The 21,226-nt window shown below is 41.4% G+C and overlaps 1 protein-coding gene and 1 long non-coding RNA gene across 2 annotated transcripts in view; one reads left to right on the forward strand and one right to left on the reverse strand.

The window, feature by feature from the left end:
• The window catches only part of sema3c (sema domain, immunoglobulin domain (Ig), short basic domain, secreted, (semaphorin) 3C), a 47,254-nt gene extending 26,460 nt beyond the window's left edge, over positions 1-20,794 (reverse strand). Inside the window, exons 1-2 of the mRNA XM_067582499.1 lie at positions 20,534-20,794; positions 15,665-15,838 (exon numbers count right to left, since the gene is read on the reverse strand). Of these exons, the coding sequence (XP_067438600.1) occupies positions 15,665-15,800 (136 nt within the window). The 5' untranslated portion in view covers positions 15,801-15,838; positions 20,534-20,794. The remainder of the gene's footprint in view (positions 1-15,664; positions 15,839-20,533) is intronic.
• LOC137175984 (uncharacterized) lies at positions 3,501-7,022 on the forward strand. The gene is made up of 3 exons (XR_010925765.1): positions 3,501-3,666; positions 6,393-6,483; positions 6,618-7,022. It is a non-coding gene; the product is annotated as an uncharacterized lncRNA (long non-coding RNA).
• Positions 20,795-21,226: the final 432 nt, after the last annotated feature.

The raw sequence follows: 21,226 nt of genomic DNA on the forward strand, positions 1-21,226 counted from the left end.
TAGAAAAAACATCTCAAAAACAGACCCGAGGCTGGATTTGGAAACATTTTAGATCAAGAACATATTTTCTCTGTGACTTTCTCATTGGTCCTACATAAATTTTACATGTTAGAGTTCATAAAATGATACAAATTTGCTACTTCTTTGCAAGATGAAATCAGACTATATTGTACATGTGCTGAGCCTTTATGAACACAGAATAAATGACTCCTGAAATTGATCTTGCATTGATTTATTGCCAAAAAACACTTCCTGGTTCATTTAACTTTCATCCAGTCAATTATAGAGAAACTGTGACTGAAGCAAATGTGTTGGTGAAGATACAGTATACTGGATGAAAAAAGTCTTCCTACAGAGGCTCTTCTACTCATTAAAAGCGCACATTGTTCACACACACGAAGTAAACATTCTCAGACAGTTATTTTCAGCCTATTTGCTCCAGAGATAGAGAACTCTCAACCATACCATCAAAGGCCTACACTGTCGAAGCCAAACTCATGCATATTTATCACTTTTTCAATCAGTGCTGAGAGCAGGAGGTGGGGGGGGGGGGGGGGCAATGTAGATCTACACCCTCCGTTTCCTCCCCTCCATTGACCCTCTCTGAGCTCTCTTTGTACTCGCTCCTCTAATCAACAAACAGGTTGCCTGTGCTTTGCTTCAACGCCTTGGGCTAAAGTCACATTTTCATTATTGTGTGCAATACGCTTTTGAGGCTGGGGCCTTTTATCTTGAAGGAAAGTGGCTTTTCCGTGCCACCCCTCACTCTGATCACAGGCTGTTGTTTGGCACGTTCACCATGTAAAGCCTGGAGTGTTTAACTTTAAATAAAGACAAGTTAACCACTTCAGTAACAAGCAAGTTTCCCACGACTCTTCATTTTCTATATTCACCATGTTTAGGTAAATTGCCTTATATGGATAATGTCTTGAGCATTGTATCATCCAAGATGAGAGCATCATCTGGAGACTAATGAAGACCATGAACACAAATACAACTCTGTTTTACCTGACTTGCCAGAAAATAAATCAAAAGTGAAGGTGTCCTGTTAAGCAGATGTATGTTTAATAATAATAAACTTCTAACAGAGAGATCACATCAGCCTCATGCTTCAAAGCCGAGGAGATAGCATCACAGATAGCATCACAGAGAGCTCAGTGGAGAGGCAATATTATCCTAACTCTGAAAAGGCTAAAGATGTTACACGCATCGCTCTGCCAGGGTGTGAGCCACCAAGGGTGAAAGACTCACTAACAGTTAATTAAAAACACACAGCGCTCCGAATTCTGCCAACAAAAATCAATTTTATACATCTTTCCAAAATACATGCTTGGAGGAGATTCAGGAAAACCTTTTAGATTGCTACACTATGCCGTATTTTTACTCTTGGAGGTAAATCTTAATTTAAAGGCTTTGTAGCTGGAGCAGGAAAGGTGGCAGCTGTTATTAAACACACAGCTGTTTACAATGGATGGTTGAAACTGGAGTTTTAGTTTTACAATCTTGCATTACAGCCGACACAGGCAGAAATAATCTCTGTGGTTGAGTTAAGCTTCAGTGGCCAGAAGCCAAAAAACCACAGCGTTATGTATAGGCTGAAGCCATGTGAAAAAGGCAGGAGGCGATAGAGCTGTTATGCTTTCTTTTTTAATTACAAAATACAAAGCCACTATATTAAGTTTTTTAGCTTACCTGAGCCCTATAGTTGCTACAGGAGGAGTCAGTCTAATGGGCACTGAAGCATGTCCTCTGTTGCGTATAGGGAAGAGGGCCATGTGACGTTTTGATTGAATGGTTAATTAACAATATGGCTGACATTGTTCTTGGGTCATTGAAACTAGCTTAAATAGCTACAGCTAAGCTAGCTATAGCTAGTTAGAAAAAACATGTAAAGCTTGTATGCATTTTTCATTATTTTAACAGAAAATCTTAATGACCACTTACTGGCTTTTTCTGGGCTTTAAACTGCAACTCTCAGTCTTTATCAGCAGGAGTTTGCTATGCGAGACGGCTTAGGGAGCCTTTCCCATGAGGACCATAAAGTCTGTGACCATGAAATGCAATTGAGACCTCAGGAGAAAGCTAGAAAGTGGACTTTTTAAACTGATTATGAAAACCTACAAGCTATACAAACTTTTCTAACTTTGCTATAGCTCATTAGATAGCTAGTGGCAGCAATTTTAGCTAGTTAAACCTATTTCCAATGTCAACAATCAACTTTGGAATATGTCAGGCATATTATTTACAAAAGAATAAAATTTAGCTGGGTCATTTTTACAAATAGTGTGCAATGAAAATAATCAAGGAATTTAGGCTACATTTTTTGCACTAGAAAATCTCTGTAATATTAATGGCTATTTAAAGTATAGTCTTTATAAGTTTTATGTCTTTATGATTAAATATAAATTAACTGCAAATTAATTAATCTTCAAATGTTAAATTAACCATTGCCACAGAAAGCTGTGGCTACTGATGGGCAACACCAGTTAGTGATTAGACTTTCCTCATTTTAAACTTACAGAGTGCACAATGTTAAATGAACTAATCGATGTTTTTTAATGGCCAAAGTTTCTTTTTTCCAATTTGTTTGGTGATTTCAGCTCTTAGAAATCGAGGTTCACTGGCTTTTAACATCCCCCTACTGTTAATTGCCTCATTAACTTTTCAGCCGTTACCTCTCACTGCATCCCTTCAGAACATTTCACAAGGTGATCAAATTGTTCAGAGAGGTGTGGTGTGGGATAAAATAACTGTTTAATACTATGGTGAACTTTGTATTGTTTTCTCAGTAGGGGGAAACAAGAGACTTTCATGTTCCCTTGTGAGGGTAGAAGGCCAGTTAAGCCTGGTGCTGGGATGATGGGACACAACAGGGGTGTGTCACATAAATCCAGCTTATTCACTGTGAGAGAAGCCGAAACCCTCTGGAGACCACATACCATTGGATCTAGTATCTTCTCGGTGCTCTGCTTTCAATCTCAGACAAACATGAGTCATGCCTGCACTGCTACAGCATTGTAGACCAACATCAAAAGTTCACTTTGCCAGATGGTGCACCTGCTCTATCAAGGAGAAGGGGGAGGGGAGCTGCTCTGAACAAATGTCAAGGTTTTTCATGGTGATTCAGTATCTCCATTGGGACCAAATGTTTACAGAATCAATGCCAGCTCATAACCTTCCTATGAGGTATTTGAAGACTGAGGCTGCTACTAGTGTTGAGTCCAACACTTGAGTTCATTCCCTCAGTGGCAAGTTTTTAGTTTTGGCAGCACAACTTCAAAAGTTTTCACCAATTTTCAAAATTACATGTCAATCTATAAAAACAAACAACAAAAGCTGAGAGATTTTTGTTTTCATCCATGCGATGATGTAATCCTTAGGACCAAATGTGGTTCATTAGTCAGGAGTTTATGTGCATTTCTCATTGTTGAGATCACACAACTCCCCGCGAGGGAGGAGTGTCAAAGTGTTGAACATCATTACTCAGGCATCGTTGAACAGCTAGTTTTGAATGGTGTGGTTTCGGGGAGGAGATTGATGCATTCTGTGGATGTTGGACAGGATAATAGATATTAGAACAATGGGCCTTGTGCTCTGTGCAAAAAAAAAGAGGATCTGCAGTCTTAGGGATGACATGTCTTGATAGCACGACTGGGAAAACATGAGGTAATGTGAGTGATGAAATGTCTTATTCTGTTGCTTTGCCCTTGTTTGGAGCACTGCTGTCCCCTCTGCAGATGGATGGAGACAGAAAGAAACTGAAGAAAAAGAGAGGAAGCAGGGCTTGAGCTTTGACAGTTGGTGGGTTTTCTATTATGTATGTGGGCAGGTGGGCCTTACACCTCCCTGTGGACCTCACAGCAGTCCCCAGTGTCCTGCCTTTGACTTTGAGCTTTGACCCATGGTGGCCCATTGGTTAGACGTCAGACTCAAGGCGATACAATCCACCCTGATCCATGCGATGGACAGCGGGGTTAGCGGAAAGGGCAAGGTGGCGACTGGAGAGCGGAGACTTTCTCTCCCTTTGATGTGGTTTATTTGTGAGGAGTGGTCAAGCGGAAGCAGCACAAAAGCCTTTTGTTGGACTGAGAAATGACAGCAGTGGTCATTCAATATTAAACAGCAGGTTGCTTTCTTTGCTGAAGGACATATTGTATCAGCAGAAAACATTCTTCCTATGTCGGAGGAATGGCTGTGATGCAAATTCATGAAAAGGAACAAGTAGATTATTTCAGCAAGATGTTAATCATTGAGATGATTGACAGAAAATCAACTTTGAACATTGATTAATTGTTTAAGTCGAGCAAAAATGCAGATCATAGTGTTCAACTTCTCAACTGTGAAGATTTGCTGTTTTCTTTGTTTTATATTATTGTAAATAAAATATCTTTGGGGTTTGGACAAATGCAACTGGTAATTTTTTTTTTTTTACAATTTTATGAAATTTTATGGACTAAATTATACATTTAAAATCAATTTATGAAATAAAAATGATAAAAATCAATAAAAAAATGTTAGATGAATTGTCAAACTACCATTTGAACATAGGAAAAACTAGAAATACTGCCTTGAAGTTGTATGCCTCCACCAACCAGTCAAGTTGCAGTTTACATCCATTCCTGTCCAGACTCATATAATATTTGTAGTGAAGGAATTTAATAAAAGGTATTAAGTGTTTTTCCTTGTATGTGTTCACACGCTTGGCCACTAAAGCTGATTCTGATAGAGCACAAAGTTGTAGCCATGACAGTTGACAAAGCTTCAGATACAGATGCTGCTGCAAAGAAGCCACAAATTCTAAAACATGGATGCTTCTCCCACAAATCTTCAACTTGGCAGAACAGAAGATCTAAACAATCACCACAGTTTCAAGGTTGGCACCCAAGATTACTGTCACTAATTCAGTATCCGACCAAATGTGAAATAAGGTCACAATCTCCCCTTCTGTTCCTGAGTTATGGCGTTGAATAATGGCCAGAAAAATATTTTGTTAAGTTGACGTTTGACGTTTTGAATATAAAATGTCATCATTTGCCTCTGGGAACAGCTGTTGCAAGTGCGGTGGCATAAAAATAAAGTCCTCCTTAAGTCAAAAAAATGTTTTTCTTCTTGTTCCTTCAGTTGGATGTTTGAGCTTCACTGTGCAAAATGAAGTATGTGCTGAGTTTGACACTAGAAAGCTGTTTTCACATTCATCTGCTGAAGGGGAAAAGTTTCTCTGTGCTCACCTTAAATCTGAGTTTAAGGTACATGCCTTAAACTAAGAGCATGATTTGTGACATTACAACTAGTTTGGGGCCAAATGCCAACTTACACAGATGTGATGTGGAAACGTGAAGCCTCAAGTGCACATCCGCTGAGAAAGGACTTCTCAGTGAAGTAGGAGACATATTGTGTTCAGCAGTTAAACTTTTGACATGAAAACATTTGCATACAGTATTTATAGGTAGATTCTAGATTTTCTAATGAGGAAGAAGGAGGAGATGTCAGTTTAAGGATTTTTAACAAGGTAACTGAACATTTTTTGTGGGAAAAACATGTCAGACACAATGTATTATTCCAAGCAGAGGTTTTTTTTTTTTATCTGTCTCAAAGAATGTCTGGAGGGGATCTTTAAATATTTTATCTGTAATATGTCATGATTGAAAATTCACAGTGTAAAAGCGCATCAGCAGGGGACGTTTGTAAAATGCAATCTATTGAATGCCCTGTTGCCCTCTCAGCAAACTAGACGTATTGTTGTCTTAGTGTGTCACAAACAGATAATAATGACACCAAACCATCTGAGAAATAATGTGTGGGAGCATTTTGGATACAACTCTGTATATGGGTAACTTGTGAACAAAGGTAAGGCTGTAGCACAACAACAAATCTGAAGACCTTTATATTAGTTTTTCAGGTCTTTCTACACCATAGTTTAGGATTAGGCTATGTTACTCCAATCGGCCCCCGTTCATCACCATGCAATCGACCCCTCTCATTCCCCCCCTGGTCTCCTATCATCCCACCATACATGACCTCGACCAATCTTCGGCTCCTGTTCATCATCCCTGGCGAACGACCGTCTTCATCCCTCTTCTCTACCCCAATCATCCCACTGCACTTGACCCTCATCCATTTCATCCCGAATCTTTGCACCAATCCCAATAAACTATTCTTTTTATATACTGCACAAATGGTGTGGTATTTGTTAGTGAAATTAAGTTATTATAACTAAGGTTCAGGAACAAGACCATGCCCTGGCTTCTCTCACTAATTCAAACACCTGTACCTCATTAAACCAATCACCCATGCATACCTATATAGGTGTGTCTAACCCCTTTCTCTCCCATTTGTCTCAGTTCTCACGACCCTCCCCCCAAACTCCATTCATCTCCTCTCTCTCCTTTCAGTGGGCGGCACAGCGGCTCTGTGGTTAGCACTGTAGCCTCACAGCAAGAAGATCCTGAGTTTGAACTCTGGCCGTCCCAGGTCCTTTCTGTGGTGAGTTTGCACATTCTCCTCGTGTTTGCATGGGTTTCTGTCGGGTGCTCTGGTTTCCTCCCACCATCAAATACATGCGCGTTAGGGTTGATACTTCCATCTAAGAAATTCTCCTTCTTCCTCTTCTATTATAGGAACCACTGAGGGATGATGAAGCAGAAAGTTCATCGAGACATACCATCACCCTAAGCCTCAACCCTTGGGTTCCTAGATGCTTCAGCCACATCACATCTCCAATTGACCCCTTTCATCCCTCCCCTTGTCCCCTATCATCCCACCATTCATGACCTTGACCAACCTCCGGTTCATCCCTCCGGCAATCGACTCTCTTCATCCCTCTCCTCTACCCCAATCATCCCACTGCACTTGACCCTCATCCAATTCTTCCTGAATTTTCTCGCCAATCCCAATAAACTTCTTTTTATATACTGCACAAATAGCATGGTGTTTGTTAGTGAAGTAATTTTTAGAAAATACATTCCTTTGGTTCCTGGCAGCAGTATTTGCTTTTTGTTTGTGCTGTCACTACAGCGCTGCAGAAAAGATATCTGAAGCAACAACAAGCTGTAAACAAGCTGTGGTGGGTAATTCAGTGTTCTGTAAACCATAGGAGAATTGATCGTTCATGGGCACAAGTTCAGTGGTAATATCCCAGAGGGGCAACAAGCTACCAAGTCCCACAAAGTAAAAAAAGAACATCCTCTTTTATGTGATTGTGGTGAAAAGCCAAGTAGAAATAGAAAGAAATGTGGGCAACAAGAAGGGATGTGTCACTGTGCCCCTGTTTGTATGGCAGCAATTAAAGTGCAGTGGAGATTGCAGTGCTCACTTAGCTGCTTCTCAGATGAGAGACAGCAATTGCTTTTTTTCCCCTCTGTTGTGATTACATACCCAGGAGAGGAAAGGCAACAACCACAACGAAGCTTCCCTCAGGTTCTCAATCCTTAAGACTTTCTGACAGACTTGGCCTCCAAAACTGTTTGCATGATCAAATAACTGAGTTTCGCAGCAATACCTCCAGCAGGAAACAACGCTTCCATGGTTCTGGTTTGGGATGTCAAAACAAGGAGCGGTTTGTTGTAATGCCGCATTGTAAAAATTTGAGATTCACAGTGGCTGGAAAGTATGTGGGCTCTTTCTGAGAGAGACAACTGTATCTTTCGACAGCCTGAGGGCTGAGGTTTTAGGAGCCAGTGCCAACAGACTGAGCGGGTGTTACTTGAACAGCCTCAGGGGTTCTTCTTCCAGTTTGGTGGGTGATAGTAAGAGGTGGCAGAACACATGGCATCATGAAGGGAAATGTGGCAGGAGGAAAGTGGTTAACACTGAAAAACACAGCTGTAGTGTGCATGTATCCCCTACTGTTTATCAAATGAGGGACTCACCTCATGAAAATCCATCTGTGGAGTTCAGAGACTTCTCTGTTTACATGAAAAAGGTTATAAAAATCAGCAGGGTGCGACAATATGGGATTATTTTTTTCAGAACATTAGTTTAGCCCTTATGCAGCAGGAATAAACAGCTTTAACCAAATCGACTGGGTGTCTGGAGTGTTGGGTTTTTTGATTAACACCAGTGTCTGAACACAAGCCAAAAGGTCCCCGCACCTAATTAACACTTCAGGGGCGGACAGTGGGCCAATTACAAACCAGCCTTAGTGTCTCCCATGTAAATCAACCCTCATCAATTGGCTTTCTACCTGAAAGGCCAGCATGAATAAATTAACTCCATGCTAATGAGGCTCGCTTGCCATTCAGTTTAAGGAGAAACCTGTTCTGTGGTTGTCAGGGGTAGCCGGTGGGAGGACCCCAATCACCCGTCTTGATAAATATTGAAGCAGGGACTTATACCGCCCACTTGCAATTCATCTCTCCTCACAAGATGGAGTGTGTTTCATCATGGAGGACTGACTTCAAACCCTGTGCCAAATACCGTTGCTCTTTGTCCGGACAATGCTAAGAGCTCTTTAGGTTGAGTTCTGGATGGCTGCACTTACCTAACACAGCACTGGCCCACTTACACATACTGCACCAGTACAAGACTTTATCCTGGCAACTGACAGGCCCCTCTGGAGATAAAAAATGGCTGTTCCCTGAACAGGATGGTCGTCCATTCTCCTTGGGGACTCAGACCAATGGTATATAGTAATGACTGGCGGCGTATACATATTGCAGAGGGGAAGTTTAGGTGTCGTTCCAGTACAAGGAGACCACCCAGGACGTCTTGCAGTGGCTGACAGAGTCGTCCGATTGTCTGTCCAACACACATACTCGACATTCCCAGGCAGGCAGCACTGTGCACTCAAACAGCACGCACAAACTTACTGTACTGCGTCTACTTGTCATGGACAGGAGCCAGTGTTGGCTTAGTGGGGAAAACTTCATATCTACTGCGTCTCATTAATTTTCTGATTGTTGTCTGTCGCCAATTATCTATATCCAGACCCTTGTAATGGGAATCATATGGCTGCGCAGAATGCCTGAGCTCTTATGTATGTCTTCTCTCACATTGGCTTCCTGAGGCAGACGCCATATCTAAATATGACATGTGAGAGCAGAGTATATTTTCTCCCTTGGCTATGTGTGTGTGTGTGTGTGTGTGTGTTTGTGCAGAGTGATGTTATCCAGCACCAATGTCAACTGCTGGTTTCATTGCATGGCTGACCTGCTAAGGTGTTGGCTTATATTCCCTGTAGGAGCTGAAACTTGAGATGACAACCTGTCCATCATGTTGGCCCGCCAGCCAGCTAGTTTGCGTTCCCAATGCCCCAATTAGCACCTGGCTTTCCTTTCACATGTCACTGGCAGTAGCCCTCCCTTACAGAGAACCAACCCGTACCCCCTACCTCTCCGCCCCTTCGCCATGACCTCTCACCTGCCCACACCAGGAGTCTCTAGTTACTGTTCACCTCCGACAGCCAGTAAATATCTGCAATTTTACTGTCAGAGAGGCTCTCGTGGAGACTCCCAGGTCCAGGGGAGGCTTGCAGGAGATATGGGTCAGAGGATTTTCAGAGTTGATGTGTTTACTAGTCATGGAGGGCGGCTAAAGGAAGAAGGAAAAAGAAATAAACCAGGTGGGACTCCTTTCCTTTGCCATCTCCAAGGCTGACACTGTGTCATGTTAAAAAAGCTATATTTCCTCAGTGGTTTGATGTCACAGAGGTCGAGAGGTTGTTTCTGTAAAGACTCATTTTGAGGGCAACAGTGAGTAATGCACCTGTTGATTTTTTTTTTCCAGAGCCAGAAAAAGATTGTTTACATACTCTTTGTGATTGAGGTGCTCAAAGAAATTCCATTCAAGTTGTATAATATTTCCAGTGATGGAAAAAAGGAATCTGTCTTAAGCCTTAATCCACAGATAGTGGCTGCCTTCTTTCCCTCTGCAATGCTAAGCACTGTTCAGCCAACAGAAAAGCTGTAATATGAGCAGTTATTGAACAATTCAATAACCTATGTTTACATAATTGCACCACACAACAGAGGAAAGAATACAAACAAACTTGCATAAATAGTTTCATAAGAATAGGTAATTGATTTGTGATTATTCCAACCTCCAAACCAAGGATTTTCCAGTTGACCTTGGCTATCCTTGAAGGGATGCTGTCTTTGTTTGTATTGATGACCATTGATTACCTTTCAACATGTTGTGGAGGAGGAATAATAAAACATTGAACAGGGCAAACAGTGTCGGACACAGGAATGGCAAAACACAGAATGACAGGCAGAGAAAGGCAGGCTGACAGAGGGGCTGTCAAACATCTCACACACTGTCAGCCCCAAGGCGGTGCAAGCTGGAGCTCCCCTCACTCCTTAACCCTACTGCAGAAAATGTCAATTCTGCAACTCAGACAATTAGATGGACATCTTGGGACATGAGTCTGGGGAAAATGCACACACTCACACACAGAGAAATATCTCTCCCAGTAGTCAGACAAAGAGAACACACACTTGCATGGTTAACTTATAGCTATTTGTAGCATGTCTGTATGCCCTTGCCGACAGCTTTGACAGGCCTATGATTTGCCCTGCCAGGAATTCCCTCTAATCACAGAGCATCACTGATTTTACTTCACAGGCTTTATTATGTTTACCACTGAAAAGTGGAGATGCTAATGTGCAGGTCTAATGTAAAACAGAGGCTGATGAGAGAGCTTTCCTACTTTATAAAAGAATTAACTGGAAGGCACAGACACAGACATCCAGGTCTGCTTCTGGCTACTTGTCAGCACCAGCCTTTGACCTTTTGAACTTTTGTTGACCCCAAAAGATGACTTTATGCTTATATGTCTAGCATTTATGTCAGTGGACAATTCTTCATTTAACAAGCCATATGAAGACATATCCATAAAAACAGCAGAGAAAAGTGAGATGAGATTCTTTACCCTAATATTGGATTTAAATCTGGGACATTACTTTACAATACACTGATGTAATATTGGCTACCTTGGCTAATCTCCTCTCGAAGGAAAGAAAACACAGTGGGTACTTTTCAGATTGTCTTAAAATAGTCCTGGTGGTCTTGTGCTTCAGGTATTTTAAGTATCCAGTGAGCAAAATAGCTTGTGGATGTTGTTTCCTAACTTTATGGAGCTTGAGACGCTGAAGAAAACCAGATTCTTTAAACCACATTTTTTTAACAGTGATTCAGCAGAAACTTTTGCCACTGAAATGCAATCAAGTGAAGGAATGCACATTCAGGCACTTACTGCACCAACAATTCTCTTTTTCAGACTCACTGAGACACACTCACTCCTGCAAACCCTCACCACCAAGTAAACATCCTTAACAGCCTGACATCCTCCTACAGTGTATGAATAGTATTGCTGCATGAATAATGGGGGGTGAGTGGAGGTAGTAATGAGGCATGATAAAAGCAAGGAGTAATCTGTGGAGGCGGAGGGATCTGGTGTATCCGCTCTCTGATGCCTAGTTCCTGATCTCCATGCCTGGTTCTGTTCAGGCTGTGAATGAAGCCCATGTGGCTCATACCAGTGTGAGGGAGCGCTCATTAAACCACAGACATCATCTTAATCAATCTCTCCTATGTCTCAGTCAGGCTCTCGGCCAAACATGTGTGTGCAAAATCTACATCATCCACACGAAAGCATGTGCAGGCCGGCTCACTTTCAAATAAACATCTCTCATGGTTTGACATATATACTGTATATATTTCTAAGTTAATACTGTATTGAATGTTGGAGGTTTGCCAGAACAGGGTGAGACCACTGATGAGGTTAAATGATCCTGATCATAAACACAGACCACTGTGCCCCAATTGGAGGGATAAATGATCCCGTCATTCATGGAATGGCATTTTGGCAACAGCAGTGCCAACCTCGGATACAGTAGCAGAACCAATACGCAGTGTATTGAATGTACTGTTGTGCTCATCCTGTTTCAATACTCAATTTACAGCATATGACAGCATTAGAGGATTATTTTAATGTCTGCAGCACGTAATGTGGTAATGTTAATACACCGAGGAAGAAATTTTGTCCTATTGCGGTCTTTCGTCTGAGCAGGTATTACATAATTTGAATCTTACCCGCTTTCTTAGTTATTGGACCAACCTTAGATCTGTGTGACAATGTCTAAAATTACCAGCAGCAGTGTGTTAATCTCGCCTGTTATCTCAACTCATCATAGGTATTAGCAAGTAACTATCAGTGTCATCACACAGAACTTTCCCTGTTGCTTCCCTATATCAGTTGGGTACCATTTGAAAATTTTAGATAATAACGTTGATACAATAACTGAGTTTTGGGACTGATACCAAAACAACAATTAAAGATATTTTTAATACCTCAAGTTGATGAATATGAACGTTTTTTTTTTTTCAAAATCATTTTTATATTTAGTAAAGAAAGCCAAAGTTCTCAAATGTAAAATGTTGCCTGAAGCAGCACAAGAGCTTTGCCTGAATAAACTAAACATTTAGATTTACATCAGGAACTATATGATCATAGAATAAGTAAACAATTATGCATATGACCAGAAACTGAATGTCAGCTTTTAGTACTTTAAGAAAAAACGTTTTTTGATACTAAATCCTATGGTTACATTTTAGACAGCACAAAAAGCCAAAAAAGTATTAGTTTTGATACCCAGCCATAGAGGAATACTGTTTTTGTGTTCCAGGGGCCTGTTTCTTGAAAGTAATTTGTGAGCACCATTTACACACACATCGCCAATGGTGGCAAAGATCCATCTCACAAATGATTGTCATTTGCAAACTGCATATAAAGTCCTACATTCTTATCACATCTTCATTAATGGGCACTGAGTATGGGGTTCTATTTGATTATTTAAACATATCAAAATCAATAGCAGAGGAAATGATCTCTTGTTGCAAATTGCATCTTGCATGTTGCAACTCTGGCCAAACGGGCTCCAGGCATAAAAGAATAGTATCTTAAACGTGACAAGTTTATAAAAAGCAGCACACAAGGTCACACATCTGGCACTCTCAGCCATCTCTCAGTTTAACTACAATGTATTGTTTTCTACTTCCACAAGTGTTTGATAAAGAGGATGTGACATGCGGATGTGGATTGAAGTTCTGGGAGTTCTGGGTTCTGGGACCTGTGAATTTTGCTTTAAACTGAGATGTGATGAGACCGAATATATTATACCAACACTATCGGTCTAGATTTTCAAGGAATGTTATAACATGTGTGTATAATTGAATTAGAGTCTCTCTGCTGCAGTTGTGACATTTCTATGCACAATTGCTAAACTTTGTCTTTCAGATCTGTACACTATTAGCATTCCAACCTCATTCTGACACAGCCAATCTATCAGACACACCACAAAACAGACCAAAATAAATGTTGAGAGGACAGGCTATATTTAAAGCAAATGTAAAGGAGTAATTATCTTTTATCACACTGGGTATATCTAAATAGTTTTGCTCTAAGGAAGGAGGGGCGGGCTGTGTTTATTATTCGAGGCACAGCAGAGTAAGGCACCGCTTGATAGTTTATTATTTGGGTTAGCTGCATTTTTCACCGTTTATTATGCGGTTTTAATTGTGGTCTGGCTTTGTTCGCCTCGGGAGCACAAGAGTAAGCAGAGTGAAGGAGAGAGGAATGTCAGAGACAGCAACTCTGCAGGACGTGAGGCTACGCCGGGAGTCCCATGAACCTGCGTTACCCCTGGATAGGATTTCAGCAGTGACACGAGGAGGAAAAAGGGGGGAGGATATTCCAGTGTCTAGATCTATGTACAACTCCAGCATTCCACTTATTAGTTTATTTTCTTGGTTTAGTTAGTTCCAGCCAGTAATAATTAACAGATCTTCACATCTGGGAGCAGAAGAAACCCGCCTTCAGGAATAACCTTTTGGCCACCCAGCAGGTGCCAAACCACCTGCGCCTTCACTTCCTCCAAGACACCACTCTTCCAGTCTTCTTCCATGTCTCTTCATTCATCTTTCTGGCTGCTTTGGACGGAGCCCAAACTCCCTGAATTCTTCCCTCGGTGAGGTCTTCCAGTTTTTATAGGAGAAATGATCCTCCACCTTGGGCCTAAGAGTCTCCCTACATCTGGTGTTCACCCATGCGACCCGTGTCCTTTTAAGAGGGAGTTATTACCTTCTTCCTACGCAGTTTAAAATTATTTCTCAGACAGAAACCAAGGTGCTTCTACTGTCTCAGCTCAGGTACTAAATGTAGCCATCAAAATAACAGCTAGGGAATGTAAATCCACAACTAAAGTTGGCGTTTTAGCTTGTAATAACCATCCTTCTTCTTCATCTTTGCTGCTCTTTCCTCACAAATTCACCTAAATGTATCCCATTATCATTACGGATTAACTACAGAGCCTGCTGAGGAATTAGTGCACTTTAGAGACCAGAGTCAAACTCTCCATGTATGGTCCTCCCTGCGGCAAAACACTACTACAGTGAGTGACACAAATCAAATCTAATCCACACTCAGAAAGGGAGTTGAGCGCTCCAGGATTATAGGGATTGGCTCATTTTCAGCATGACCACCTTTGACCTTTTAAGCTGGCTATTTGGAAACATGGAGGAGCGAGGAGTGGGTGAGTAATGTGGCGTCAGTGGTCAAAACTAAAGATAGTGATGGTGGAAGTTTTTCCCTGTTTTCAGACATTAATTTTTGTATTTTTTTTTTATCTGACTATCATATTTAACAACTCACAGAGCATGCAGAGCAGAAACAGACTGCATGCTGACTGCTGACCAGTTCAGATATTTGAAATGAAACAATAACCAGAGAGACTTGAAAGCATGAATGAGAAACAAAGGAGGCAAAAATGAGACCAAATGTGGAACATGAATACAGGAGACAAATATGGTAAATTTAGTCACAGGCTGAAAGAAGCGGAAGAAAAGAAGGCAAACCATGCCTGCTTTAGCCTCACATTGAAAGTGTTTTCCAACTGTCTGAGCACAGAAACCTTACTGACAGACAGCCTCAGCTGCTCTGTGCTGCCTAATCCACAGCGAGAGGTAGTGAAAGGTGATCAAACGCCTCCTTCAGCCCTTGCACACTATCCAGCCGCTGCGAAAAGGTTACTGCACCACTAGCAACGCAGGGGCATGAGTGATCGGCCAGCTCATCCACACCAACTCACGCAAGCATGCATACACACACACACAAACACACACACACGCTCCACCCACACGTAGCACACTCTCATTTCAAGAAAGCATCAAAAATTCATAAAATAATCTATGTCAAAGAAATTAAATAAAACAAGAGAATCAAAACCAGAGGCAGCAACAATACCCACAGGCCTCCACTATGGAGTAGTGTGATTAAAGTTTAACTAGGAACAGATTCAGGCTAGTTCTGACAAACGCTGCCACCTCCTGCAGAGGTTTGACTTCTTGTTGACACACAGCAGGACAATGGATGGACAAGGATTGGAGCTCTAAGGCCTGAAGTGTGCGATTATGTGTGTTGTTGGCAACGTTTCAACCACAGAAAGATTATTCTGATCCAAAAAATAAACAGCCTGGTTGCATAAGATCTGAAAAGTCTAGGTAAGCCGCACACTCCTGCATAATGATGTAACCAGGCTAGCCTTGATTACTAACCATTTGTTCAGCATTAACACAGTAAACACATAGCATCAGTGCAACCTCATTACATCTGCAAGGAAACTTAGACAAAGGCCAAGTCGATGGTTTACATGGATTTCTCTCTTCTTACCTTCGAAGGGAAGGAAAACTCTTGGCTGGGGCTGTGGGAGGCTGGAGATCCCAGTAGAGAGGAAAGAGAGAGCCAGGAGGGAGAGCGCCATAGCTGACACCAGAGGTGGCCTGGCCAACCCCTCTGGCCTGCCCATGACTGCGCCGCTCAGGAACCACGTCCAGTCACCGCTGCCTGTCGTGGGTATTTGGAGAGAAAGTCAGGGATTTAGAGTGTATTCAACAGTGTAATTTGACTACAAAACAAAATCCTCAACATCTTGGGTACACAGTATTTGTACTTTTGATACCATGATAGCTATCACTGCTAAAGCAAACTAGACACTTCTTCAAACATTTCTGCGACTGGAAATGTAAAACTTAACGGCTTGTATATCAGAAGAGTTTTCTTGTAAGAAACCTACTTGAAAGATGTCAGCGTTAAATCTGAGCAAAGTTTGATTGAAAATGTTTAGACTTTTAGGTTACTACATGCTAAAATATAGTCACTCAGACATTTTTGACCACATTGGGGCAGCAGAGCAAGCTTTGAACACAACGTTAATAACATATTATACTATAAAGTTGTTATGGTGAGCGTATTAGCAAACCGTTGCCTATTTGCACATCCAGCAGACACGGAGCAATATTAGCATTTATTCTGAGCCGTGTTTCGGTTCACCTGGTGAATGTAAGTCCACTATTTACTCCCCTTTTAGCTCTGTTTTGGTCTCCATCGACTCCTGAGGGAAATATCCGGTTCATTAGCTATTAAATGCTCCACGATGTTCACTACTCAGCTGCTAACTTTGTCTACAGTTTGGTGCTGAACATCTCGAAACAAGGCTCCTTAGAATTGAGAGTCGGGGTCTCTGTGGGTTCATCAGAACGAGTTACACCTTTCACATTACACAAAGTCATTTGACACATTGTTGAAACAAAAGCTTTAAATGTGGTTGAATAAATATATTTGAAACACTTTCACAAGCTATGTGTAGGATTTGAAAATGTCTGACTTTGGTGCCCCCCAGTGGTGGTACCGAAAAAGAAACACAGACAGCATAAATGGGGGAAAAGTGACAACGCTGATTTTTTTTTCTACAAACATGCCATCAGATTAATTTAAAAGATGCTATAAATAAATTAAAGTCATATAAAATATAAAAATTCTATATGTAGTGGTTATAACTTACACGTCTAAAAATCTTTTGACCTTCAAAATCAGCTCACTGAGGTGTAGTGGTTTTCAAGTACTGGTAGGTCAAGTCAAGTCAATTTATTTATATAGCGCCAAATCACAACAGTGATTATGTCAGGGCACTTTTCACATAGACCGTACTCTTTAATTTACGGAAACCCAACATTACTCTATGAGCAAGCACTTGGTGACAGTGGCAAGGAAAACCTCCCTTTGACGGGAAGAAACCTCGAGCAGAACTGGGAGGTCATCTGCCTTGACTGGTTGGGTAGGTAAATTAATGCGATAACTTGCAGATAATTACATATATTTTTTATTCATTTGGCAGTGCCTGTGATAATATTTGCTCAAATTAAATGAAATACCATCAAACAATTAGCTTAAAACAGCAAAAAACAAACAAACAACAGACTACAACACTGACTGGTATTTAGTCCAGTCAGTCCGACAGGTCCAGATATACTGACTTATAAAGTGAAGTGTTGCACAAGCAACGGTGAGTAAAGACACAGATGAGAGAACTTGTCAGTTAAATCCCATCACTTACTATATCTTTGCAGATGCACCTCCCTTAAATATGGATGAGTTAAATCTGCACAAAAGAGCTGCCGGAGAAATGCTCCCCTCATCCTCCTCCTTGTTCCTTTTCTGTTAACAGAGCAGCTCAATTATTGATAGAGGCAGGTACTGTACTGCCTGTGGGGCGCAAACTCCTGCAATGCAAAACTCCACTGCTGGAGAAAGACATGGTTGTTTTTACCACCCAAAACTGACTCTTACACTACATGTGATGTACAAAAAACCACATTGCACTTGGTGTACAAATGACCCTTTTACATACAAAAAAGAAACTTCTTTCACAAGAGGGTGAATCTTTGCTCTCATGGCGTATAGATGTGCAATAAAAAATTGATGGCAAAGAGATAAGAAAGCTGCGTGATTGCTATAAAATTTTCAGTTTGGCGTGTAGTGTACAAATAGGTTGAGATATGAGTGTGTGTGGTGGAATGAAGCATGACTGATACGTAGCTGAGGTGAATTTCTACTGTTCAGGTGCAGAAAGATGACATATAGAAGAGGAATGAGATCTCTTAGGCAGCACTTGAGAGAAGTAAAACAGCATGGTGCCTTTCTAGACGGCCCCGGCTGCTGTCCTGTAGCCCATCTGCTACCGCATCATCCGCACCCACCATCCCCCAGAGCCCCCTTCAGCTCGGGCGTCTCCCATAACTGTAGCCTCCAGGCGGACAGCTCTGACCCTGTCCTGAAGCTTAGTGCTTGTCCTGATCTGGCCTCTGTTCAAATTACAAAAAATAGGTGGTATCTAGCCATGAAAATACATTCTGAGATATCTGACTTGAGCAAAGTGCAAGTCTGATGCAAGTTTTTAAGTCTCTGAATCTTCAAATCTTACAGTATTTTGAACAGTTCTTTTCAAAGCTGTGTCAAGAGCTGAGACCAAGTCCTTTCAATGCAGAAATCCAATAATTAAACATTCAACGTGTGTGGCCATGTAATAACCTCCAGTCGCTGTCTTTATTTTCTTACTGTTCATGGATTTTTACCAGGTCAACACTTGAGACTTGAATAGTTTTGCTTTCAGGTCTCGAGTCTTTGGAGCGTCAAGTTTCAAGTAAGTCAAGTCCCAAAACCGTCGGGTCCAAGTAAAGTCTGAAAAGCTCATGGGAGCAAGTGATAAGTCTCCAACTCCGAGAATAGAGACTATTTCTTTGGTAGAAAGTGGTTCCAGTGAAAACTATACTGGGGATGGGAGGGACAACAGGGTGAAAAATGTTTGCTGAGTTCTATAAAACTGCTACTCACTGTAAAATTTGATGTGATTTGCAAACTGAAAACCAATAAATATATTGTTTTTTAAAAAAAAGAAAACTCTACTCAAATCCAGAGCAGCATTGCAACTGAAAAATGTACATTTCAATGCTGTGAGCACCTTAAATTAAATTTTTATTTGTATTGACAAGGAGGCAGAAATCTCAGAGTCTGAGTGACTCACACTGTCTGGATGTCTAAATACCACTAGAGGAAAGTGAAAAAATATGTTTTTCTTGTAATTTGGGCGAAACTGTCCACACCTATCCCTCCTTGTATGCTTTGAGAGAGGGATGATCTCCCAAGGAGAGGCTCTAGCCTGGAAATGTTGGTCTTACAGCTGCTTAAGCCATTGCCAAGGGAGTTAGACTCCTTCTGAGCGTCCTATAACATCACAGCAGGTCAGCTTTAGCCACTTCCTTTGCTTCACAAAAGCTGCTGTTTCTGTGATGATCACCATGCCGAGGTGTGGAATGAGCTCACTACCAAACCTCCCTCATGCTCGCGGGAGCGTCGTAACGCTCGACTAGTTTAATGGGTCTCTCATTAAACAAAGGTGCATGTACTGTTTGTTGCCATGAGCAAAAATAATAAATACTCAAATTGATTTTGTTGTGCTCTTCAAAGTCCAGAAATTCCAGGGAGTTTGCCAGGAATCTGCGCGACGGCAATTAAATGCCTCCACAAAGGAGGTCAGCCTGAGTGAATGGAGAGTTATATTTCCAGTGGGGTGTAATGATAATTGTGTTTATTGTGCATTCCTTGGCTGACAGCCTAATGAATTTTCTATCCCGCTATTTCAGAGGCACTGCTCAAAAACCAATATTGATGAAAGTATAAAACTTTCACAAGAAAGTAATAAAAACAGAGTCTGTGATTGTTTGTCTTCCATCTGCTCCTGTTAATGTTTTAAACACATGAACATAATTTAGCCACAAGAAATTGGGGGAGAAAGTCCTCCCTCCTGTCTGGATTTAGGTTGGACAGATTTAATTATTTAGTATTTTGGTCCAATTCTTCCTTGAATAAACTGAAATCATGAACAAGTTGTTCACTCTGTCCTGTCCCGCTTCTACCAGGACGGTGAGTGTTCATACCACACCCTGTCATTCAGTTGTCAGCCGCTCCGTTACAGCCACACATTCCCTCACACACACGCACACTCTCACACACATGACAGGCACATGCAGCTCAGAACAGCAAAATGTGTATTTCTAAGTATTTAAAGTCAAGACTTATGGATTAAATAACATGAGAATCTTGTGATTGCAGCAGTCAAACCCTGAGATTCTGGTCAGTCCTCTTCACAGTATCAAATACAGGCTTTATATAGTATAGTAATACATAAAGGCTGGTTAATACTTAAACCAGAAGAGAAACCTTTCTAGAGCAATAAAGTTATATACAGTAGAAATGTTTACCTGGCCAAACAAGCAGTCAAACACCCTCATTTTCTGTTTTATTGGCTTCAGGACAATGTAGCAACTGCAACAAAGTCATGACTCATATCCTGGAAATTCATACTGTGTTTAAACTAGATAATACACAGCAAGTGAAGAGAATAGAGCATAGTGGAGTAGTCTGATGTAATGTTTCTACAAGGTTTAAAGGGAGCAGTTGAAAAAGAAAATATGTAAGATTTGGCAGACTCTACATCAGTCAGATTGAGTTTACTTCCATGTATTCTTGCCAGATCTCTCTGGTGGGACATTGCACCTGTTAGCCTCCTGACTACCACCTCCTCTCTGCATCCACTCAGTGATCTGCAACCACTTCAATGCAGTAAAGCACAGCACAGCACAGCAGGTAGACTTCCCTACCTACAGAGACAAGATCAGGATCAGACCCTGGTCCAGCACTCACCTTTCAGGAGCTTCCTCCAGTGCTGGTCCCAGTTAGACAAGCCAGGTACCAAACCAGACCTTTGTTGTATGTATCCACTTCAAAACCACCTTGTTTCCAGTTTCCTCCAGTGACACACAAGAGGGAAAAAATGCTGCTATTCCATTTAAGTGCTCACAGAACAGGCTTGACTGAGAGAGAGCACAGGAGAGAGGAGAGGAGAGAGGAGAAGGAGGAGAGCGAAAAGACAGAGAGGGCTGGTGTCCTATTACCCACTCTCCACTGAAGTCCCCCTCCTCCTTCTCCTCCTCCTCCCCTCCTCCCTTCCACGATCGTCCTCCCTCCCTCCCTCCCTCCCTCCCTCTGTTAACTAGACAGCAAACAGATCACTTTAACATGTTCAGCTCAAAACATCAGAGAGGTGGAGGACTTGCACCTCACACAGAGAGAGAGGGTGAAGCCAGAAAGGTCAGACACATTCAGGAATGACTCTGCTTTTAATTTGTGGGGAATCAAATATCCGTTCCAAAGATATTTTATTTCTTTTCCATGATAGGAATGAAATCAGACATTTTACATCCATCTCTATTTTCATTCACATATTAAGCATCATCAGGTTTTCATCAAGTATTTTGCTGGGACCACTTTAACAACCACCAAGTGTATCAAACTATGCAAAGAAAGAAATTATAGCTCTAATATAGAGTTTCATAC

The sequence above is a fragment of the Thunnus thynnus genome, chromosome 23 (genome assembly GCF_963924715.1).
Source record: "Thunnus thynnus chromosome 23, fThuThy2.1, whole genome shotgun sequence".
NCBI classification, from domain to species: Eukaryota; Metazoa; Chordata; class Actinopteri; order Scombriformes; family Scombridae; genus Thunnus; species Thunnus thynnus.